The 25,593-nt window shown below is 47.5% G+C and overlaps 1 protein-coding gene across 1 annotated transcript in view; it reads right to left on the reverse strand.

Annotated features, from left to right (window-relative positions):
- The window catches only part of IGF2R (insulin like growth factor 2 receptor), a 115,552-nt gene that overhangs the window by 89,391 nt on the left and 568 nt on the right, over window positions 1-25,593 (reverse strand). The window contains exon 2 of the mRNA XM_046669771.1: window positions 5,285-5,424. Within this exon, the coding sequence (XP_046525727.1) occupies window positions 5,285-5,424 (140 nt within the window). The remainder of the gene's footprint in view (window positions 1-5,284; window positions 5,425-25,593) is intronic.

The following is a 25,593-nucleotide window of genomic DNA, read 5'->3' on the forward strand; positions in this document are numbered from 1 at the left end:
CAGACCGCGCTGGCGAGGCCCCACGAGACTAGACCGCGCCGGCTCCTCCAGGCCGCGCTCTCCAGGCCCGGTCCTCCAGGCCAGGCTGCGCACGCCAGGCCCCCCGGACCGCGCGCTCCCGGCCGGGCCCGCCAGACCGGGCCGCGCTCGCCTAGGCCCGCCAGACCAAATGGCCTTGGCCGGGCCCGCCAGGCCGTGGCGGGTGCGCCAGATGGCGGCCTCCAGGCCGGGCCCACCAGACCGCGCCGGGTCCGCCAGACCACGCGCTGGGCCCGCCAGACAGCGCTCGCCAGGCCGGGCCCGCCAGGCCGCGCTCGCCCGTACCCGCCAGGCCCAGCCACGCTCTCCAGGCCCGGCCGCGCAGGGTCCTCCAGACCCTGCGCGCCAGGCCGCGCTCGCCAGAGCCCGCCAGAGCAGGCCGCGCGCCGGGCCTGCCCGGCCTCGCCTGCAACCCGCGGCGGCCGCGGCCGAGCCCAGCCGAGCTCGCAACTCGACCTCGCTGAGGCTGCACGGCCTGGCGCTGCCAACGTCAGCAGCGGCCGCCGGGCCTCCCCCGCGGCCGCCGGGCCTCGCCAACACCTCGCTCAGAGCCTGCCACGCAGGCAGGCAGCCTTCTCCGTGCTAGTCGCAGGCGCGCTCCAGCAAGGCTTCCCTCGCTCCCCACCTTCCCTTCTTTATTGTATCGTGTCCTTCAACGCGTACTGTGCTCATGTTATTTCACCCAACTCAAAGAGAATCCTCTCTCTCTACCCGATTTTTCCCTCCAGCTGCTGCCTCGTATTTCTGCTCCTCTTTATATTAACACTCTTTAAAAGAAATTTCTATTCTTGCTACCACCGACTACCCCCTCAGATACTGCCCCTTGTCCCCTGTGCTGGCTGTTCCCCCAGAGAACTACGTGACTCCCTCCCTGGACTCCGTGTCTTTGCTTAAATGTCAACTTCTCAGCGACACTTACCCCGCTGAATATTCCTGAACACGTACTCTCCTGAGACTACCCACTCCCCCAGCACTCTGGACTTTTCCTTCCTTCTCTTTTTTACAGCATCCATCACATTGTAACATACTATTTAGCCACTGTTTGTTTTTGTCTGTCTCCCACTCCCAAAGATGCAAGCTCCAGGAGAAAAGGGCTTTTTGTCTGTTTTAGTGACTGAGTCATTCAAATATTTGTTATAAAGAAATAAATGAATATTAAATGTTGACTGCTTTAAAAATAGAATTTATACAGCTATCTTTTAAGATGTGATCTAACCAAGTAAATCAGAATAAAATATACTAGAATTTATTGAACCATCCCCATACACTTAGGCTATTCTGGCATATCTGCCACAACTAACAATGCTACCAAAAAAAAATTTGTACAAAAATCTATGTACCGTACTAAGTCCTCTATTGGCAAGATTTACAAAAGTAGGTTATGGGAATATATGTCTTAAAATTTCACAGATATTGCCAGACTATCAGGAGAGACCATAAATGAGATAAAAACATGAGTTGTATCTAAAACTCAACCAGATATCATCTTAAATATCCAATAGAACAATATGGTTTTAAGAAAATGAAAGAATCTAGGGTTTAAGAGGAAAAGATACTTTCACATCATAATAGTCGGAGATGCAGAATTCAAGCCAGTGGGCAACGTGGACGGCTGCTGTAGATTTCCATGAGTGCACACAAGAATCAGACAATATGAATATCGCCTGGAGCCAGGGGCCAGGCTCCTCAAAGTAAATGAAGTCACTTGACACGGCAACTATGATCGGATTCAATGCGTCCTACCCAGGTCACCAAGAAGCAGCAATCAGAATCCCAGGCATTGGCGGTAAGTAACCTCAATTAACACTCTTCCCTGGTGGGTACATTCCATCAGTTCAATGGGCTGGTAACAGGCTTCCTGAAGTGCATATGTAGCTTTAACCCTCAGAAAGGTTACTTAAATTAAAAGCACAGTATTAGCATTTGGGATGTTAGGAGGAATGTGAATACATTCGGAATTTTTACATCCTTGCAATGTTTAACGTTATAACTCCAATTCAAAGGTTATAACTGAGCAAATGATTTACACCTGGGACACAGCATTAACCCATCTAAGACAACTTCAGGTTTATCATATTTCTAAGTTTAAACCATTAGATTTATAAGGATTATTATAACTACTTAAGTTTTCATTGTCAGATCAGACATCTAAAGTACTTTAAAAGGAAATCAAACTTCTAAAATGTATAAATCACTTTAAAATGTGGTATAGATCATTCAACTAGGTTGTAAATGAAACCAACGTTGTTCACGGGGCCCATAAAAATGACCTGCTAGACTTTTGTGTGTAACAATATCATTTGCCTAAGAAAGAACTAATGGATATTCTTAATCAAAAATAATGTAACACTGTTTAAACTAAAGTTGAGGTCTTAATATCTGTTTCTAAGTATTAAAACTTCCCTTGTGGGCACTATAAAACTCAAATGAACAATTATCTTCCCAGAAGGGCTACAGACAACCATCTTCCCATCGCAATGTGGGAATGTGCCGTTTCTAGGCTCCTTGCCAGCACCCTATGATTCAACCATTTAAACTTCTGACAATTTGAAGAAAAATGAGATTTCATCACTGCTTTGATTTGCATTCACACCTGGCTTACTAATGAAGTTGTGCCGACCATCTGGATTTCTTCTTCTGTGAATTGCCTGTTGTTAGACCTTGCCACTTTTTTCCCGGGTTGTCCTTCTTATCTTTTATCAAGAGAAGCTCTTACCTCCTCCAGATTACATTTCTATTTTACTAGGTTTTTTCCCCATGTCCTACTCTCTTTTTACTTTTAACTCAAATTCATTTCTGGTAGGTATGCGGGAGAAGTCTAATGCTGTTTCCTCACAGATAAATAATTTTTACACCCAAATTTTTGGTTATACGTTAAGATCTCATACACACTGGATCTATTGCTATACCAGCCCTTCTGTTCCTCTGATCTACTGGGAGCTCCAGTTTTTGCGGCTGCTTTCAAAATTCACATTTTTCCTTTCTAGCAAGTTTGTAAGAAGTTAGTTTCTCAGTTGTCCTCTCAGCCAGGCGTTCGGAATTCCCATCATGGTTCCTCTTTTAGCTCGACACCCGTCTGATGTGACCTTATGACTCACAAAACAACACAGCCTTGAATCAGCCTGCAGGCTCAGGAGCCGGCCGCTGAGCATCCAAACCTACAACCGTGCAGCCTCTGGCAAGCCGCTTATCCATGCTGTGCTCCAGTGTCTCCGTTTATAAAATGAGGGGAATGACATCACCGACCTCAAAAAGTTGTTGAATGAATTCAATGAGACATTTCCCTTAAAAACATAATGCCTGGCACATATGTGCCTGACAAATTTAGTTACTATCTAGTTATAAAACTAAATTTTAATAATAAATTATACAATAGAAATATTGGATAACACAAATTAGCCAGATTAAATCCGAGTCTAGATTATCTCTGTGCAAATGTCGTCACTCTTCTTCACCCATACTAGTTTGCTTTCTTGAGTTGAAGGACAGGGCAGTACCTGCCAGTGCTGTAAGTTCACACCCCCTCTGGCACCATTCTCTCCCTTGAGGAGTTTGAAGCACTGGGAAAAGTATGTCATGTGAGTCTGGGAGTAAAATGAGATTGGAAACGGCTGGCTTCTGTCCTCATCAACTCAACTTATAACTCAGCTTTTAACTCAGCAGTTACCTTTGGCCTCTCCCCTTTAACCAACCTCTCCTATTTCATCAGGCCCAGCTTTCTAAAACACATTTTACCACATCACCTCCCCCATGACCCTCACAAAGGATCTACAATGGATCTACTACCTACCCCAGAAAATATCAACTTTCCTGCCTAGCTTTCAAAGTCGACCTAAACTTGGTCATTCTCAAATTCTGTCCAGCCATGCCAACCTCACAAATCATGCTCCTTGTCTGCACCTGGCATCTGTCTGTTACATTACACTATACTACCACAAACCAGAAGACATGCTTCCACTAGCCAGAACTACTACAGTCAAGGATTATCATAAAGTCAAGAGGAGACTACTTTTCCTCTTTCTGAAAACCTGAGTAACATTGGCCAACAGGCCCATGTGTGGCCTCTCTCCACGAATCGTTGAAAGATCGCAACCAGGAAGGTAGCAATCACATTTGAAAGTTTTTTGAGGATATCACAAAATGATAAAACTCGTCTGACCCAAGAGTTCAGAACAAGAGTTCTGGCGGCTTCTCACATCTCTATCCTGGGCCTCAGTTCCCTCTTACCTGTGTTTGCGGTCTGGACAGTCTCCTTGCTGGGAGAGAGGAAAACCAAACAGAGTTGGGCCTCAACGAGCAGACCTCACAAACCTTACTCTTCTGACTCCAAACATTACTTTCTAAAAAGCCCTTTCACTATGTTTAGGAATTTCCATTGGAAATGACAGGATGGAGCCACCACAGTAAGCTGCCCCTCCCAACTCCAAAAACCTACCTAGCACGCTCTCCCAGTCACCCGCTGTCTCTGTTTCATGACTGTCCCTCACCATCAGGCTTCACCATTCAAACTGCCTTGCTCAAAGGTCACCACAGATGTTCACGCCCCCAAATCCAAGGATGACGCTGGCCACTTTGATGTCTGCCCTAGGTCTCCCGCTCTGGGCCTCTGCCCCTTTCCGGCTCCACGTGACTTGGCAGAGCTGTCAGTCCACCTGGACTCAGCATCCTCACCAGAGGAGTGGGATCCTGACCCAAGGGGAGGGCACTCAGGGAAACAAAATCAGCCCTAGGAGAGTCAAGTTGGCACTTTTTTCTCTGCAACTGGGTATTTAGGGCTATTTAATTTTGAATGTAAGCCTAACACCAATGACCATCTTTGAGTCGACGTAAATACCGAGTGCCTCATGAGAATCAAACCACCACAGAAGCAGCAGAAAGGTACGAGGAGGGGAAGCGGGCTGGGCACTAGAGGAAATGGGGTGAGGGCGGGAGAAGAGCACAAACAGGGTTTAAGACAAACGTGAGAAGGCAGAGCCATAGAAGAAACATCCTTCTCCATCAAGAAATACACAGGTGCATAATTCTTCATAATGATTGACACAGTGTATCCACTAGATGGAAGTAACATAATTTAACCTCACAGTGGACATTCAAATTGTTACCACTTTTAACTATCATAAAACATAAAATATATATTACAGGTGATAAGCACATATAGCTGTGTCGATAGCTAGATACATAGTATTCTTTTTGCAAACTTGGGATCATGCTGTCCATCCAGTAATTTAAGGGTGGTTTTACTTACCCACGGAACGATAGCTGTTTGTCTTCAAGTCGTGCATACAAACAGCACTTGATGACCCACACTGGGCAATATTCATATTTCCACAGAAGTTGATTTTATAAAGCACGTTATTTTTTATGTCAACAGCTTCCCATGTATAACTAGAAAGAAAGAAAAACAATTTGTCACTGTCACTGATCTGCCAATAATTAAACTTCTCTAGTTTTACATTCGAGCCACATTTGCTGCAGACAAGCACAGCCTAGAAGACACACTTTCATTAGCCAAAAATACTAAAGTCAAACTATGTGAAGCTGGACAGAAGCCAGGGCAGAAACCACTAAATACCACCTCATTCTAGTTCAACCCACCCCGAAGCCGCCTCAGGACTCTAGGATCATCAAAACACTTAAAAGTCTGCCATTAATTTAAGACTATCAACTCAGATAAGTAACTGCTCAAGAATCATGATGAATGTAAGACAGTAACCTTTTTAATCACGCTGGAATGCTGAAAAGTCACAGGACTGTTTTTAACTTTAAAACTAGTTACGGCATGAAAGACAGCTCTACTGCGGGTTTTACTTTTTACAGCTAGAGTTCAGATCTGAGCTGACAAGGTGAAGTTGTATAATGAGTCAACGACCTGATTCAAAAAACAGACAAAATCAACTTTAGGTGGATCCACTATGTTGAGCATTTTACATGCATTAAAAACTCATTGTTCAAACCTCTGGCAAAGCAGACACTGAGTAATTGTTAATGAACCAATCTGCATCCTCGGGACAAAATAATAGTTTGTCAGTTTTGTCAAAACAATTATTCTCAATTCTCCACTCTTCCCGGGGGACAATCTTTTGCCCATTTTGTAAAAGAGGGATAATGTCCTCAGCCCAGATAGAGACAAAGAAAGAGGAAACTGACTACAAAGTTCCCTGCAAGATGCAAAGATACTGTATTAATGCCACAGCACGGCTGAAAGGAAGGGAGACAGATTAAATCAGAATTGCTCAGGCTCGGCCTACCCAGGCGTTGTGGGGGGGGCTGGGGTTGAGACCTTGAGCTCGAGGGGCCCTGAGACCACTGTGTGCGTCAGGAGTTTATCTACCCAGAGCAGCACCGCCCTGATGAGAGAAAGCACTCCATCACAGAAGTAGCAATTCACTCCCCAGAGCTCCCCATGCACCAGGCAGCAGGGCAATGACTCGGCACAAAACCCAGGCAATGCACCACCCCCCCCAGAAGCAGTCTCCCCATAGCCCCGTCCAGCAATGGAGCAACCCCAACAGCGGGGCTGTCGGCAGGCAAGGAGCGGAGCCTTCTCCTGAGCCCAGGTCTGGGACGGATCAGATCCATCTGCCAAGAAGCCGAGGGACATAAACACACGTCAGCATTCAGGCAGGGTGGCGCTCCCCTGAAGTTCTGACAGCCATCGAACGGCTGGAAACCTGAAAAACAGGCTGGTGTGCTTGGTAAGTGCCCAGCCTTGGGGTGTCGCCAGGATGGAAAGCAGTTACCACTGAGCTCAGCTTCTGCACCAGTAACACCTCAGAGCTGTCTCCTAACTCGAGGCAGGCACGAGAAAATAACCCAAGAATTGCCAGGCACGAAAGTCATCAAAGAGGCACCGAGGAGTACAGCGAGGATCAAGAGAGACGGAGTCCCTGCCCTCCTGGAGTGTCTAACCCAGGAGGGGACAGAAAAGAAACAAGTAAACAATTTCCCAAGATAATTCCACCTATCATACCTGTGAGCGCAGACAAAAACACAATCGCGTAATAAGACAGGAAATGAGCGAAGAGCTACTTTAGACTGGGAAGTCTTCTGAGATGATATTTGCCCCGGGACTTGAAGGACAAAAAGGGGCAACCCAGGGGGAGATACGGTGGGAGGGATATTCCAGCAGCCGGACTAGCCACTGCGAGGTCCTGAGGCGGGCAAGAACTCAGCACGCTGGTGGGAAGGAAAGGAGGGCGATGTGGCTGGAGCGAGGAGGACCAGGAGGGCAGCAGCAGGTGACGGCGAGGCGCTGGGGACACCTGGCCACACAGGGACCTTGCAGATCAAAGGAAGCAGTTTGATTTTGTACTTGAAGCCAAGGAAGGCCATTCGAAGACACTATGGATTTTTCCTTAAAATTTCAAGCTAGTGTTTTTATTCGCAAAGAATTTGTACAAATTTTTCTACTGATTACAGTTACTTAAGGAATAATGCTAATCTCTTACCCAGGGGCCGTGACTGAGGTTTTCCAAGATAGTACACATCAAATTTAAAACCTTGGCAGTGGCGTCATCAAAGTGTTTCACAACCCCGAGTATATGAGAGAGGTACATAAAGGTATCATTTTAGAATGAGTCAGCTGGTAGGAATCAACTCCGAAGAACCAAAGAAATCCATGCAGTACCTAAAATGCTATGCCTGTCTTAAAAACAGAAATCCACCACTGTTTTTGCAAAGATGATATTTCAATAAGGTAAATGAAAAGAGTGTGTGTTTGGAGGGCAGAAAAGACATTTAAAAAAGTGTAAAATGGGGGATGTTGTCCTGATTACCTGGAAATCAGAGTCCCTAAAAAAAGTCTCGCTTCCTTTGGTGTTATTCCTTTTCTCAATTTGCATTTCATACTTGCTTTGTCAAGATTTCTCGAAATGATCAGTGTTTAGGGGAATGGGGGGATCCTATGAAAGGACCTGAGTGCTAGTTTTTTTCAGGGGGCTGATCCAACCACATTCCACAGGGCAGCCCCCTCCATGCTGGCACCTTCCGTGCCAGTCACATACCCAACCCACAGCACCTGGGTGAAGAGCCCTTAGTCACATCACCTAAAAATGAAGGAATGGCCACAGCATGACTCTAAACTATACCCTGCAGGCATCTACAGGCCGTCAGCACTTCAAATGTTCTGATTCCGACGGACACGGGTCTGCTTTAAAACAAATGAACGTACCTGGCAACTTGCATCACTAGGAGCTCAGAAATAGCCATTCAGTTGCAACAATCTATCTGAAAACTCCTGAATCACACTTCAAAAACCATTATGTACTCTGGGATGCACCCTAGTCAAACGATCATTTAGATATGCTTCCCCGAGTAGGAAATATTTTTTAAAGACTAGTTCATAATCAACTTGAAAGTCATATATAACTATCTGAAAGCACTTTCTAAAAAACATCACGTGTCTGAAACTAGATGATTCTAGACTCTCTGTCACATGAAAGGCCAAACCACCAGAATGTCCCAGGCTGAAATCATTCTTTAAATTTATGCTGAAGTTTAAAAGCGCCGTGGTCATATTCCAGAACCAGAGAATAGTTTCAGAAGCAATAAAAGTATTGCAGACTAAATAAAATTTAATGATATCTTTGAGGAATAATAAACTTTTGTCCAAAAGATTGTCGACTAGAAAATTCCCTACCGGAAGTGAACATGTACAGCCAAAACTTGGAAACCCAGCAGTATGACTATTTCACAGCGAAGGGAGACCATTCGGCTCAGATTCACAAAACACTCAACATTCTAGACCAAGCTATTTGAGCATATACAAGTAAAGACTTGAGGAAAAAAAACTGATAGGAAAAAAGGAGACCAAGATATTAGATCAAAGAGAAAACTAAGCTGTAATATTAAAATTTAAAATTTTAGCAAGAACCAAACCTCTGGAAGAAAATATTTGCAAGCTTTGTGGAAATGCGGTCTTCACTCAAAGACACACATAAAAATGTTTTAAACATATTTGCGCCCCCAGCATCTCCTGCAGCAGGAGAGGTACGTATGCCCAGTGGGCATTTTCTTGAAATCCTAACACTTGTCACTGTCAAGTCCTCTAAAGTCACTTTGGCGCTATGCCATATTCCATCTCACGAGGGAAACAACAGGATGCAGGGATGAGGGGCAGGGAAAACCACAAAGGTCCGAAGCAGCAGCTGGTCGTTGGAAAACATCACCCAGAAGCCCTGTCCACTTGCGAAATTCAGTTCACATCCTCGAAGGAGGCAGCTTAATCCCAGTTGCTCTTCTGGACGCAAAACCATCTGTGCAAGAATCCTGGCTTTGAAAATCAGCAAGAGCAAGCAAAATTCTTGCCATTTTACCTCACTGTCCAGGGTGTAAGATGTCCCCCTCCCACTCTCAAAAGATCCAAATGCATTTCAAAGCCAACCTGACAATTCTGGACCGACATGTACGGAAAGTAAGCCCCCTGGACCTCGTGGGCTCGTCCCCCCGCACCCTAACCCTGACGCCAGCCCTACTGGCATTCCCCACCAGTCAGGGCACGATCTTAGGTGTCGGGCATCTCCAACAACAACTACTCTGGACATGAACGCTTTCCCTCCCAGAACAGTAACTGGCAGGCACAGAATCAATATTTACTGACGGGTGGAGGAGGAAACTGGGCCGGTGGACCAGGAACGCATCAGAGCACAGCTCTCAGCACAGGCGCTAACACCCGCTGAGCAAAGCCGCCCAGGCACTGGGCTCCGTCATTCAACTCTCCCAAGGTCCTCACCCGGAGAGGCAAGGATTCTAAGGCTCAGAAAGGTCAAGCCCCTGCCCAGCATCTCCCGATCATGAGATGACAAGGCCAGGAATACGCCCCAAGGACAAGTGATTACACGAAGGGAAACTGCCTCGTGTGTTATCAATTTTTTAAAGTTTTTTTACCTTTTCAGAAAATACTTAGCTTCAGTTACAACACTGAAACTGGCAAATAATTCCACAAAACCTGAGTTGAAATCTTGTCACAATTATTGCCACTAGAATGACAGATTCTGAACGGCACAAAGATTTCCAGAGTGAATGAGTCCCTCTGACGATGGCCCCTGATGAGAAGCGGTGAGCTCTGAAGAGCCGGGCCGCCCCACGTCACGCTGATCAACAGATCCCCTACTTTTCCTAGCTCAACTTCTTCCCCAAGTTTTCAACTTCGGCTGCTCTTTACCCTCCGTCCAGTTCTGCTTTCTCTTCTGCACAGTGCGAATTGCCAAACACCAGCGGCACGGCCTTCTGCAACCTCTCTTCCCTCACTCAACTGGTTTCCACACAAGGAGTATCAGGGCCCTCAGCGCCTCCTTCCCCCCGGCTGCACTCGCCTCACTTTTTTACCCAAGCTGGGTGAGGAGTCCACTACAAAGGTACACATCTATACCGTTCTCCTCATCTCAGCTTCACTCTCCTTTGAAATGACCACTTAGCTCACTAGTTAGCTGCCCTCCAAAAAAACCCCACCGAGAGTCCCACAGTGAGTGTCATCAGGAACTCGGGAACACGCCACAATCAAACCATCAGAGCCAGCAGGGAACCGGGCAGGGGAGAAGTCACACCCCAGGCAAACAACTTGCAGAGATCTCTGGTTTTAAAGCGAATTCTGTGGCTGAAATATGCCCTGGACGCGGGCAATTAATTTCACCGTGGAAGCTGAGCACACAGGCTGGGTGGTTCCCATAGTTCAAGAAAGCTTAAGACCGTCTGCCCCCGACTGTAACCCCACTGCCTCTACCGAAACCATCCTGGACTCCCGCAGTCAGTCTGCGGCCGTTCAGCGGCACAGAGGTCCCATTTTAACCTCATTTGGTTTAAGTTTCATAATATCCTGAAAGGTGCTGGCAGATTACCAGGGAGAAGGAAGCACACAAGTGGCATACTGTCAACTAATGCAGAGACAGGAAGGCGTTTCTCCTTGCCCAACACCGCTCGAGCAAACGCCACATTCAGAACCCAACTGGTCAGGACTGAACAATCTCGGGGTAGCAAATCTAACCGGCCGGCACAACTGCCTGGAGTTCAGAAAGCTTAGTGAAGAGAAACGCAGAGCCACCTCCCCTGACCGAGGTAGAAATGTCTGTCCGGAAGAAAGAGAGAAGTCAGAAGAAAAAGCCAGAGAGGCACAACAGGACAATATTTGTAAACTATTGGACACTGGTGTCTTACTGTGACACCTCTCAAGTTTCGGACGTCATCACTGAATACCTGCAAAACTACAATACCTTGTAAAATATAATTTGGGGTTCTTTCATTGTTAAAACAGCTAACATCTAAAATAAAGTCTACAAAATTCAATTATACAATGTATGGCATGCCCAACCCCTTAAGGAAAAATATCTTAGAAAAACCGAGTTCCTTCCCTCCCACACAAAACAGCTCCATGACCTCTCAATCTGCCCTCTCCTCGTGGACTGTCACAGGGCCACAGTCTTTTGAAACAGACCTTAGTTCCCTCACGCCCTGTGAGTCTTCGGGTTTATAGGAATGGTCATGTGGCTATTAAACGTTTTATTACTGGCCTCCAATTATCGGTATATAAAGCAGGAGAGAGGTACAATAGAATCAGTAATAAAATTAATGAGCATGTGCGAATCTATAATTTGGTTTCTTTAAAAAAAAAAAAAATAGCCCAGTTGGTGATATATGAGCTAAATTCACATAACATGGTCACTGGCTAGAGGGATGTTTTTCTGACTCTAGAGCAAGCAGCAAATCTGAAACTTTGGGGACGAGGGGAATGCAAAGTCTTTCCAGCATGAACATCCAAAAAGATTTTCCTGCGTTTGGCCTACATCCAAGTCCTCCAGCAGAATATTCTGGAAATCATTTGGCTCACTACTGCAGATAGTTTCTCAGCTCATACACCCAGCCCACTAATCTTCAAAAGTCTGGAACAGTCTCCTAAACTAAGAAGCGGGGAGAGGGGAAGGGAGAAAGGAGGACATGGAAAGAGACACGGTTTCCCAAATGGACATTTGCAGCAGAATGTCAAGAGCAAAACCTAACCACGGTGGTCGACAACTTGCCACTGTTGACGCTAAAAGAGAAAAATCTGATTTGGAGGGATAAATCCCCACCCTGATATGAAGACTGGGCAACACATGAGCCTGACGTGGCGCGGCCAGAGCATATATAGGAAGTACTTCACTTCCTATTCTAACAAACCCACAAAGCTGTGGATAAAGATATGGGGCCTGCAAAAAACAAAGAAGGCAAGGATGTGCCAAACAGTCTCTGGTTTTCCTTGGTAGTTAAGCAGGGTCTGGGGCCAGGAAGCCAGCTGGCTGGAGAGGGATCCGGCTGGAAGCAAGGCTCCAGTCAGCACCAGAACCCAGGGCACCAGGGTGTGGGTGTTGGGGCCCAATCACGCTTTCAAAACCAGCATGGGGATGGGCAGACAGAGGCAACGCAGGAGAGAGGTGAGCCTCCCTCAGGAAGGTGCCATGGCAACGGTGCAGAGAGCCCCAGCCCCGGCCCTGAACCCCACACCGGCCGGACCAGCTGCGCGGGACATGCTTAATCTCTCTTGAGGCCCAGCTTCCTCGTCTATGAACCTGAGTCCTCCGCAAGGTCACCGGGAGGAAAATCGAGACCAGAAAGTCGAGCTTTTGAGAGACTATGATCTAAGGCTTTCATCTGGATCAATAGAAGGATTCAGACTGCTTAAAAATTAAGTTTACAAAAAAACGTAAGTTGGCTTGGGGCCGCCTAAAGGAATGTCACATGACACTGGCAAGGAACTAGAGAGGAGAGAGGGAGGGAGGGGCAAGCCCTTGTCTTGGGCTATCTCCAGGGGGCTGACAGAGCTCGAGACAGAGACCAGGGGCTCAGGACACATGGAGAGACACACACACACACACACACACACACCCCAGCTGCCTCCTGGGATCTCTCAGGACAGGCCGGCCACTTCAGGCCTACCCAAGCCCGCACCATGTAGCCACCAGCTGCCACCAGAACAGAGGCCCGATTAATCAGAAACTTCTGGCAGAGGAGCAGGGGGAAAAGGGCAGGACATACTCTTCCCAAAGAGGTTTCACTGAAACGCCATGTGTGGAATTCTTAGTAAATCGGCAAGTGACCCTCCACGACATAAAGCTACCACAAAGGCCCGTGCTGTCCTCCCTGGGCTGCGCCTCCTGCATTTTCGCTCAGATCAACTCTAGGGTATCGGGACGCAGGCCGGTATTTCAACCCTCAACCCTGCCCTGGGAGGATTTTTTTAAATCAGAGTAATTATCTGAATGTTCCCATCCTTCATTCCCCATACGCATAAAGAAGGGTTGGAGCAATTATACGGATGTGTGAATTCAACTGCATTTAAAGTTGACCCAGCCCACAGCCTAGAGTTGAAACCTGAATGCTCAGTCTCCTAGTCGGCTGGCACCAACGTCCCGGAAAACTCTCCCAGACCCAGTGCCCGTCCCTCAGCGCCCCAACTACAGGGGAAGGTCTGCCTTCCTAAGGGCTGGGCAGTCACTCGCTGGCTAGTTCATGATGCTCATGAAGCCACTATCTGGGCTGGTTCTTCACGGGGCCAATGTGGCTCACACAGGACAAAAGGTTCTGCTTTGAAGATGCTGGGGTCAAATGTCAGGTTGGCACGTACAGCTCAGCAAAACCCAACACCCAGCTGGGAAAAGGAAACACACAGCACGCCCCTTTAGTGCCAAGTCAGGTATCACCTTCACGCCTTCCTTTAACGAGAGCAGCATTATCTCACCTAATCTTTAAAAGCTTTTAAGAATAAGGGGAACACCTGTTGAGCAACTACATGCCCCACACTTTCGCTGAATGATCCGTGGACACCGGCACTTGACTTCCGCCCAACCTCTCCAGGCAGGTGTTGCCCCCCCCACTTTACAGACACAGAAAGATGGCCTACTGTGGTCGGTGAGCTTGTCTCCCGTCAAAAATGCAGCGAGCGGCAAAGCCAGCATTTGAAGAGGCCTGCTCTGCCCCAGAGCTTGTGTCACCTCCCCCACATGGCCACAGGAAAAGCCTCACCAACTGAAATGTAACTTGATGAGAAAAAGCAGCTGTTTACGAAGTTGCTACACTTAGCGGACATCTTGGATCCTAGTTGACTAAGGACGCTGAACTAGAAACTTCCACGTTCCCATCAAACCTACGAACCTCCTGCATCGTCCTCACACAGCCTGCCTTCCACCCCCACCCTGCGCCCTGACCCCCAGCCCTCCCCCTCTATCGCTTTTGTCTCCTCTCTCTCTTCTCCCTCCTTCTCTCCCTTCCCCTGGATCACCCATTTTTCTCCCTGTGCTGGATCATTCCCCTCAGCATACAAACCTTTCACGATATATCCCACTTTTTACAAGACTCCCTTGATGCCACATCCCAGTGCAGCCCCTCTCATTTCTCTGATCCCTTTTGCAGCAAACTCCGAACTCCAGGTGGTCCAAACCGGCTGTCTCTGCGTCCTGTCCTCCCATCCTCCCTCAACTCCAACCGGGCTTTGACCCACCGAGTCTTCACCGAAACCTGTGTCGCAGTCACCAAAGACCTCGGCACTGCCAAACCCACCGGTCCCTTCTCCGGCATCACGTTGCCGGATGCTTAGCCCCTGACACACCTGACCACTCTCTTCTCACAACACGCTCTTCCCTGGGCTTCTGGGACATCGCTCTCTCGTGGTGCTTGTTCCAGCTCCCCGGCAGCTCCTCGTCAGCCTCCTCTGCTGTTCCCTGTCATGTAGCAGACCTTTAAGAACTCAGCACAGTCGCACGCCACGTAACAACCTTTCCGTCAGTGATGGACCACATATACCACGGCGGTCCCGTAAGATTAGTACCATAGAGCCTAGGTGTGTAGCAGGCTGTACCATCGAGATTTGTGTAAATATACTCTACGATGTTCGCAAAACAAGAAAATCGCCTAATGATGCATTTCTCAGATCATATCCCTGCCGTGAAGCGATGCATGACTGTACCTCAGACTTTGCCTCCATCACTCCCCAGGCAATCTCATCCAGTGGTTTTCCATCTATACGATGGCAGCTCCCAAACTGACTTCCCCAGCCCAAAGCACTGCCCTAAACCCAAAGGCACAGCTATAACTGCCCAACCTCCCCGTTCAGATGTCCAGTAAGCGTCTCAACATCAACATGACCAGGCCAAACCTGCTTCCCCCGACACCTGCGTTTCCCACAGCCCTTTCCACCTCTGACAAGCTCAACTCCATCCTTTCAATTGCTCAGACCGAAAACCTAAGAGTCATCCTTTCTCTTCTCCCTCTCCTCACATCCTACATTCAATCATCAGCAGATCCTATCAGCTCCACTTCAAAATATCCAGAACCGGACCACTTTTCACCATACCCACTGCTTCAACCCGGTCCAATCTATTATCATTTCTTATCTGGTCTACCAAAAATCCCAGCTTCCCCCTTTGGCCACTCCCTCCACATCACTCCTCTGTTCAAAATCCTCCCAAGGCTCCCACCTCCCTCAGAATAAAAGTCAGAGTCATGGGGCTGGCCCGGTGGTGTAGTGGTTAAGTTCATGCACTCTGCTTCAGTGGCCCAGGGTTCGTGGGTATAGATCCCAGGAGCGGACCTAGCACCACTCATCAAGCCATGCTGTGGTGCGTCCCACATAAAATAGAGGAAGATTGGCACAGCTGTTAGCTCAGGGACAATGTTCCTCAAGCAAAAAGCAGAAGACTGGTAACAGATGTTAGCTCAGGGCCAATCTTCCTCACCCCCCCCAAAAAAAAAAGGGTCAGAGTCACTACAATGGCCTAGAGGAAATGGCCCCCAGCTAATTCTCTGCCTTCTCTCCAGTCCTCTTCTTCCACTCTCTTGGTCGCTCCTGCTGCTCCAGCCACAATGGCCCCTTCGCCATTTGCCAAGTACATCAGCCATGCTCCCTGCCAGAGCAGCTGATACATGGGCCCCTCAGCCCAGACTGCTCTTCGCCTGGTCAGATGCACAGTTCACTCCCTCACCTCCTTCATGGTCACCTTCAATGTCACCTTACAGGAAGACCCTGGCATAGTGCAGCCTCTAGAAAACAGCCCCGGCCCCCCGCTCCTCTTCCTGCCTCAGTACATGAACCAAAGCGATTAACTCACGCTGCCTCCTCTCAAGGGTCAACTCTAAAAATACAGGAGCGAGCTGGGGCTGCCGCTCCGTCTGTTTGTGGTGACACTTCTGCAGGGACAGCAGGTGGAGGAGCCTCACAGGAACCAGGAGGCTGACTCACTGGAGACACACGCTTGTCATTTCTAGGAACCCACTCCTTCAGCGCTTCCATTCTGGTGGTTTGGGTTTCTATTTGCAGGCCGGGGGCGAGGAGCAGGGAGCGTTGGGGGAGTTTTTTGTTTGCGGTACAAAAACAGTGTTTTAAAATGTAGAACTGGTTTTTAGAACAGAGGGATTCCTACAGATCGCAACAAAATAATTTTACATACAAGCAAAACCCAAGGGTCGGTCTACCCCTGAACGAGCCTTCCCTGTGCACTCACACCTTTGACCACAACACACACGTCAGTGTGAAGAAGAATGGCGGCAGGAAACCAAAAAGGTTCCGGTTGAAAAGACAGCTCCTCAACTTTCCCCCCAGGCCGCTCACTGGCAACCACATTTCAAAGGCCACTTCTCACTGATCCCTGTTCCTTCATCTTTTCCTCCATATCCTAAAACAAAGCTGCAATTAATACTTTCGCAATCTCCCTGATTTCCTACAACTCTCCTGGCCCCTATGAACAGTAACACTTATAGGAATCTGCTCGCAGGCCCAGAGGAAGCTGCCCTCCATATGTTTATTGAAGCACGACCCCCCCCCCCCCCCCCCCCCCTCCGCCCACCAGCCCCGGCCGAGCGGCGATCTACAGTCCACAAAAGGAAAAAGAAAAGCCCTACACCACATCTCTAGTGATGTGAAGGGCAAGTTTCATGTTCCAGGAGCTAGAGGGACTGGGATTTTCCCCGGCCGGGGAGGGTTTACACCGAACTGCCCTCTGCACTGGTTAACACAGAGACAAAAATAGGCAGATGATACGCTGCTTCGGGCACCTCAAAAACCCAGCCAGCAGCAGCTGTTTTGTAAGTTGCACAGCAAAGTGGAGTTTACGATGTGCGTTGCCATCCATCCCACGGGCTTGCCTTCTTGTTCCCCATTCCCCCCTCTAACAGATCCCTGGAATCCGGTCCAGCAGCCGCTCCCTCCTTCCAGGGAAGCCTGGCGGGGTCTAAGTGAGGACAGGAGCCCCCTCTGACCACTGACCCCCAGGCAGAAGTCAGCTGGGACTTCTCGACTCCTCCAGGAGATGAACAAGGAGGCTCTCTTTCCTTCCATGGACGGTGGCGGTGCTACAGTCACCACAGGAAGGAGGGGGAAGCCAAGAAACTGCTCGAAGGGCCCGGGGCCCGCCCCAACATATGGCACCTGGCACGCGCCCACATCCTACACCTCCTATCGCCCAGCTCCTCCCTGTTTAAGGGAATTTGAGTGGGGCTCTCTGCTGCTCGCACTGACGGGATCCTGAAGGACACATTCCTCAGAACCACAGAATGGTGGAGACAAAATGGACTCCGAGAATCAGAGTCCAGTGCTTTTAAAACTTTTTTAAATGACGGAAAGGTTTCTTTCTCAAAAAGACTCTTAGGTGGAGTGCCAATGTACACAAGGGGTAAAGAAGAAACGCCAAGGCACCAATGGAGAGCTAATGGGGGTGCAGAGCAACAGGCTAAAAATATCACTGATCCAATGTAGCAACTCTAACTTATAGATAAAAGCAGTCACTGCCGCCACCACCATCCAGGAACAAGAGGACGGGCCAGGCGCTTAACGGCATTCTGATCCCCACAGCAACCCTCACAGCAGGATCAGCACCCTGATGTGACACCCAAGGAAAGTAAGACCTCGCAGGATCCGTAACTGGCCCAAGGCCTCAGAGCTAGTAAAGGAGGGGCCCAGATTCAAACGCAGGACAGGAACTTGCAAACTCAACTCCCAGCTCTCTCGAGGAGGAAGCTGAGATCCAGACAAAAGACAGGACTTGCCACCGCCAACTCAATAATGCAGCTCTCCTGTCTGCAGCTGCAGAGGGAACACACTGCACTGCGCCCATCGACAGCAACACGGGTTTAGCAGCTGTCTCCGGGCGGGAACAGGGCTGGGGGATACTTGGGAGGGCCGAAAACGACCTAAGGCTCAAGACCAGCCACAGAGACACAGCAGCCAGAGGAACGCCCAGCCCATCCCTCATCTCCTCAGAAACAATATAGAGCCACATGCCAACAACGGCTTCCAGCCCTACCCTGCACAGCTGCACAAGGAGAGGCCACAAATGTCCTTGCTGCAAAGAGTACAGTCCGGAATTGCCAGTTGTCACCAGGGCACCAACACCATGAAAACAAGACGACAAACTCCAATAGAGGAATTGGGCCCCAGGAAAGAGCATTAACAGAGCAATCAGAGCAGAACCTTACAATACATCTCCGGAGGGATGACGAAAGCGGTGGCATCCACGAAGAACAAACAGGCAGCTGTGAATATGGCAGTCCCCCCCTTATCCACGGTTTCGCTTTCTGCAATTTCAGTTTCCCGCTGTCAACCACGGTCCAAAAATATTAAGTGGGAAACTTCAGAAATAAACAATTCCTAAGTTTTAAACTGTGCACCATTCTGGGCAGCATGATGAAATCCCACACCATCCGGCTCCATCCCACCTAGGACATGAGAAATGCCTTTGTCCAGTGGATGCACACTGTATACACCACTCACCCATCTGTCACTTAGTAGCCATCTCAGTTATCAGATCGACTGTCGAGCTATCACAGGGCTTGTGTTCAGGTCACCCTTATTTTACTGAATAAGGGCCCCAAAGCGCAAGAGCAGTGATCCTGGCAATTCGGATATGCCAAAGAGAAGCCGTAAAGTGCTGCCTTTAAGTGAAAAAGTCAAAGTTCTCGACGTAATAAGAAAAACAATCATATGCTGAGATTGCTTAGATCTATGGTAACTTTTATTACACTATATTATTATAATTGTTCTATTTTATTATTATTGTTGTTAATCTTTTACTGTGCCCAACTTATAAATTAAACTTTATCACAGGCATGCACGTATAGGAAAAAACACAGTATACAGAAGGTTTAATACTATCCACGGTTCCACACATCCACTGGGTCTTGGAACGTATCCTCCACGAATAAGGGGGAACTACTGTCTACATCAATCAGAGACCTTGTTGAAATAAAAAAATCAACAGAAGACTTCAAGAACTTAGAACAACAGGACAGTTGCTAAGCTAGGAGACAGGAGACAAGACATTCTTCTGGAACCCTGTCCAAAGTGGTAACTAGATACAAAGTCTAAAAGACAAATCAAGCAGGACAAACAACATCACAATACAGAAAAACTGAACAGCACAATTAATGAAACTCTGACCCAAAAAGAGAACATTTTTTCCAAACATACAGAACACTGCCTACTTGACAGGGTGCTAGGCCACAAGGCAAGTGTCAACAATTCTACCACAATTACTGGCCACAATGGGGGGAAAATCCATTTACCTGGGGGAAAAAATGATTTTAAAAAGTTAGTGGGGGGCCGGCCCCATGGCCGAGTGGTTAAGTTCGCACGCTCCGCTACGGCGGCCCAGGGTTTCTCTGGTTCGGATCCTGGGCACAGACATGGCACCACTCATCAGGCCACGCTGAGGTGGCGTCCCACGTACTATAACTAGAAGGACCCACAACTAAAATAGACATCTACGTACTGGGGGGATTTGGGGAGAAAAAGCAGAAAGAAAAAAAAGAAGATTGGCAACAGTTGTTAGCTCAGGTGCCAATCTTTAAAAAATTTTTTTAAAAGTTAGTGGGTCCAGGAAGTTTGAACATTTAGAACTTCTGGGTCCAAGAAGGAAATATTTAGAATTAAAGGATAAAAACAAAACCAACGAATGGTATGTGCTTCGCGACAAATATACAGCTTTAAATTCATCTCTTAATTATATAAAATGATTTAAAATAAAAGATCTAAGCTTTCAACTCAAACTAGAACAAGAAAAATGAGGTAGAAGTTAGCAATAGGGCAGAAATTAATAAAATCGAAAATAAATGGTAATGGAGATGGTAAACAAGACAAAACGCTAGTTCTTTTGAAAAGACTTGAACTATTCTTCCTCTACAGTCCATCCTCTCAAAGGCGTCAGGCCCAGATAGTTTTACTGGTGAGTTCCACCAGAATTTAAGGAAGAGAAAATGTCCATCTCACACGAAACTGTTCCAGGGCATGTAAAATACTAAAAGCCAACCAGCTCTTCCCAGCAAACAAACATATTCTTGATACTAAACTCAGCCAGGAACAGCAGAGCAAAGAAAATCACAGCCCCGTCTCACTTCAACATGGTTGTGAGCATCCTACATAAAATATTAGTAAACAGAACCACACAGAGTCATGGAAAAAAGCAAACTTTCACCTTTCCTCACATCCTACATAAAAATTAACTCAAAAAGTTGATCATAGGGCTAAATATAAAAGTTAAAACTACAAAACTTCTAGAAAACAATCATAGGAGAAAATTTGTTTGCCCTTAGAGTAGATCAGTGGTTCTTAATTACTGGAGGTAACTTTGCCCACCTGGGGTCATTTAAGATGCCTGGAAACGTTTTTGTTTGTCACAACTGTGGGGGAGGGAAGGGTTTCTCTTAGCATCTAATGGGGAGAGGCAAGGGATGATGCTGAATACCCTACAAGGCACAGGACTGTCCTCACAACCAAGAATTATCTAGCCCAAACGTGAACAGGGCTGAGGTTGAGAAACCGTGGGGAAGGCAAAGATTTCTTAGTCTCTAAAAAGCACAAACCACAAAAAGAAAAAAAAAAGATAAATTAAAACTTCCTCAAAATCAAAAAATATCTGTTCTTCAAAGGATTTAGTAAGAAAACGAAAAGGCAAGCCAAAGACTGGGAAAAATATTCGAAATACACATTACACATACCAAAGACAGGACTTGTATCCAGAATAAATAAAGAATTCTCAAAACTCTTTAAAAAAAATTTTTTAAGGGACAAGGGGCAAAGGCCTGTTTTTCAGAGACACAACAAAGATTATCCAAATGGTCAATAAGCACACGAAAGATGTTCAACATCTTAGGCATCCCAATAAATACAAGAAAAGATATTCAACATCGTAAGTCAGCAGAGATAGGAAAATTAAAACCACACCGAGATACCATTACAAACCCACTAGGGTGGCTAAAATTTAAAAGACTGATAAGATTCAGTGTTGACAAGGATGTAGGATAACTTGAACTCTCACATATTGCTGGTGGGAATGCAAAATAGATAACCACTGTGGAATTCAGTCTGACAGCTCCCATCCAGGTAAACATTCACCATCCATTGAGCAATCCCAATCCTAGGTATCTATCTACCCAAGAACAAAAGGATGGCACTGGTCCACACAAAATCTTGTACATAAATATTCACAAGAGCTTTATTCATAATAGACAAAAACTAGTAACATCTAGATTAGTCTTGGATCAAAGAGAAAATCAAAACTGAGATTACACGCTTGTTAAAATTAACAAAAATAAATGGAGAGTGTTCAAAGTTGCTGCCTCCCCACGCAGAGCAGTCGAGGCCAGCAGCCTTCCAGGATCCCAGTGTGGTGTTCTGTTTATGGTGTCTCCATTCCAGCTCTGATCCCTCCCAGTTTTTTCCTCTGCTTAAGAAATGCTTAAGAAATACTTGGAGAATAAATGAGTCCTGTGTCACCTTGCCAGGAGTAAAGCATAAATTCAGGCCTCTGTCCCTCCCTGGTCATGAGTCAGTGCTGAGGAAAACACAAGGACTCCTAAGTATACCAGATCTCAGCTACTTCCCCTCCTCAAACACCATCCCCGACCAGGGGAGGCATTACCAAGAGGTCTCTGTGGCTGAGACAATTCAAAGGAAAAAGAACAGAAAAAGAAGAGAAACAACAGTACCTGCAAAGCAATCAGCTACTTTGCGCCACTAGCCCCCATTCTAAGACCCTGTTGAATTCTCTCTACCTAGTAACCATACAGTTTTATATGCCGAGATCAAAACAAAGACAAGATCTAAATTATTTTTCTCAATGCCCTCTTTTAAAAACCCCTCTATGAAACACTGATAAAAGATTCATTTCCTGGCAATTTGTCAGGATGCTACTCAAAGAAATAATGTGTGAGATCTCATGTACCCATAATCAAGAATCTAGGGCGTCTACACACACGTATTGTTGCAAGAAATGTACACGCACAAATGGATGTGGTCCAGGTTTAACATGTGGCCCAAATTAAGCATATAAGCATCATTCCTGCAGGAAAAAAATCTCCTTAGAGACAGCAACTAAACCAACCCCGGCTCCCAGCTGGCTTCATTATTCTCTTGTCCACACTATAATAAAACCTTTCCAACATTTATATCCAAACAACTGGGGGAAAACTTGTTCCGAATAACTTTTAAAGTACTTAACTACTTAAATCAAGCCAGCCCAATGCATTGTTTTATAACTAGTACAAACTGTTAAGACCTCACTCATTAAGGATGCTAACACCTAAATACAGGGGTGGAAACTCACCTCTTATATATGTGAGGTGGCATGTTACACAAGCGTAAATCACAGTAACGAGTAAGCTATCGACAAGCGGAGAGCATCTGGGTCACTTTTGGTGACTTTGCATGGCCTGACCTCTGCCCCCCGTGCCCCTGGGCCCCTTCTCCTCTTGCTCTCTCTGGTCCTGCCCCAGTGACCTGCAGACATCCCTCATCAACACAACACCCCTTTGGACCTCTGGACATGCCAGTCCCACAGCTGGTCACACTGGCCTCCAGTTCTTTCTCCTGGCACATCACCTCCCAAGAAACAGCAGAGTGACAAAGACTCACCAACTTCTTCCACCACACAAGACACCTGGGCAGCAATCCTCTTGCTTAAAACACCCATGCCTGACTCTCTCCACAGAACACTTACAGAGCCACACGCACTTAGGGAAGTTTGCCCTCGTCCCTGCTTTTCAGGGCACGACGCGCAGAGACCCCATCTCTCGTGTGCTCAGATGTAGTCTGAGCTGCTGCCGAGGGTTCGCCACTCTCCTTCCTCCCTCCCCATAACTGCGCCCCTGCCCAGCACCCTGACCCCAGGAGTGGTCAGGGCCACAGCTGGCCTCGAAGCTTTGCCCCCACCCCAGGGCCCAGAAGGTGCCCTGCAGGCAGCCCTGAAGCTGGCCAGGACTTCCCTCCTGTTGGTCCAAAGGGACTACAGATGAAAAGTACCCTCTGGGGTTTTAGAGACCTGGGCTTGGGGAGGAGAAGATGTTTCCCTGGAAAACCAACTTCATTTTTTAGAGACAAAGAGAACTAACTACGAGGGTCTGGCTGAAGCCAGACAAGGGTCTAGTTGAAACTGGACGGTGTCTGGGCACTCCGAACCCAAGGCGTGGATGATGGGGATCTGGGTTCTGCCCTAGGCACCAAGCCACAATGGACAAGACAGTTTTCAATGGAAAAATGTGTTCCATGGTACAAACAGGGAATTTACAAACATTCCGAATTGTGATCCCTGTGAGGACGGCTGCCGTGTGACTGAGCTGCACAAACACACACGGTAACAACGCTTGCAGAAGTCTACTTTCCCTACTCATAGTGGATAACGGGCTGAGTTATGTACATTTCAGCCAAAATGGACTCCGGGGGATGGAATAAAACGGCAGCTTAACATATCCTGCTTTGGTGATACGTGGGACAACTTTTCACACTGGCTTAAAAAAACAGCTCACATTGCCATTCTTCAAATACGCGCTAGAGGTGAGGAACCTGTAGCCAGTGCCATAAAAGTACTACACAAACTTTTGACCCCCTCCTCCCCCCAAAAAATCTTAAGAAGTATTTAAGCCAAGGTATCCACCGAAAACAGGAACAAACAGCAAAAACTTCACTTTGCAGGTATTGGGTTTGAAGCAGATTCAACACGGCTCTGGAGAAGTCTCAACGGGAAACCACACAGCAGTAACAGGGGAAAGAAATGTGAGCAAGCCCATCTCCGAATGGAACGGGAGGTTTGCCATGCGAAGGAAATCTGGCAGAAAAACCAAACAAATCAACATTAAAGATAGTCTAAGGTGGCAAAGGACACATTTATCACACTAACAATGCCTATCACCCTTCAGACCACTCAAGTATTCACTAAGTTATGCCCACATGGGACTGTGCCAGAAGTATTTGAAGATATAAAGGCCATTTCCTACTGGACCAAGAGGCCGTGTTCCACTTGGAGATGAGGTCAGTGAATGCAGGTTCAACACATTGGGAAGAGTCACCTAACCGGAAGGTAAGGGCCTCCTGCATCAGCCACGGAATCTGGGTCTGCCCTTGAGGCCAACTTCAACCTTAACTCTTAAGAAATAAACTCCAACTTGCTAACAAGACCAAGACTTCGACTTCCCAGCTAAGTTAACTCTTTATGGGTGTGTCTGGTCACAGTAGCCATTATTCCAAAACTCCCTCCTTTAAATGTCTGTTGCAACCTGACCTTGTATCAGTGGCCGGTGGTCTCCGGCATCATGCTCGTTACTTGAGTAACTATGTATCTTAGGGGAGCAACTGGCCTACAAACTAAAGTGCAGTCAATTCTCCCTCGCCCTTCCAAAAACGGAGAATGCTAATTTCTGCAAATTCTGAACTCAGGGGTGCTAAGAAGACCATCTCTGATAGAAGGGAAGAATAAGAACCCCATAAACCCACCACAAACTCAAAGTTCAGCTCAAAGTGGGCTCAAATTCACTTCATTCTGAGAAGGAACTCGCTAGCACCAGGGAGAACCGCGGGTTGCTCCCTCGTCTTTCAGAACTTTTCCTCCTGCTCGCTTTCTACCAAAGTTTAAAAAATAAATAAAAGTTGGATTTCCCATCATCCGAAACAGTCCAGAGAAGGTTGGTCAGATAATTCTCGGAATTGGCAGTTCCCCAGCCCCGGGACTCCTGGCCATGGCCAGACACGAACAGCCCTCGATGGGACCAGAGATTATACAATCATGGTTCCCAGAGCAGGACTCCACGAGAATGATCCACTCCGGAGACAATGACATCATGTGAGCAACTAGACAGGAAGTTAGGTTCGGAGAAGCGAAGGGTAAAGTCGCGAAAGCCGATACAGGAGGACCACTCCCCGCTCCCCTGATCAAAAAAAAAAAAAGTCACCTTCTGCAGAAAAACTACTTTCAAGGGAAAATGGAAAACCCGCACGGAGGAAATCAATCAGCAATTGAAACCCGCCCCCCCCGCGCCCAACTCCAGGGCCCTTCGTGCGGGAGAGTCTTTGCACTCAGGGGCCTCTCCAAAGCCCCGCTGGTGGAACTTCGAGGACAACGTGGAGCGGGAACAAAGCGGAGCTGTAGTTCCTGCGTCCTCCAACTTTCGCAGGCGCACCGCTGCGAGAGGGCAGGCGCCGGGCGCGAGGCTGCCCGCAGCGTGTCACCCGGACGGCTCGGGGCGGCCGGCCGCTCGGACACAAAGCCGCCCCGGACTTAGTGACAGCCACAAGTGGCCAGGCAGCCGCCCCCCGGGCCAGCGCCAGGG

Source organism: Equus quagga, chromosome 8, assembly GCF_021613505.1.
Source record: "Equus quagga isolate Etosha38 chromosome 8, UCLA_HA_Equagga_1.0, whole genome shotgun sequence".
Taxonomy (NCBI): domain Eukaryota; kingdom Metazoa; phylum Chordata; class Mammalia; order Perissodactyla; family Equidae; genus Equus; species Equus quagga.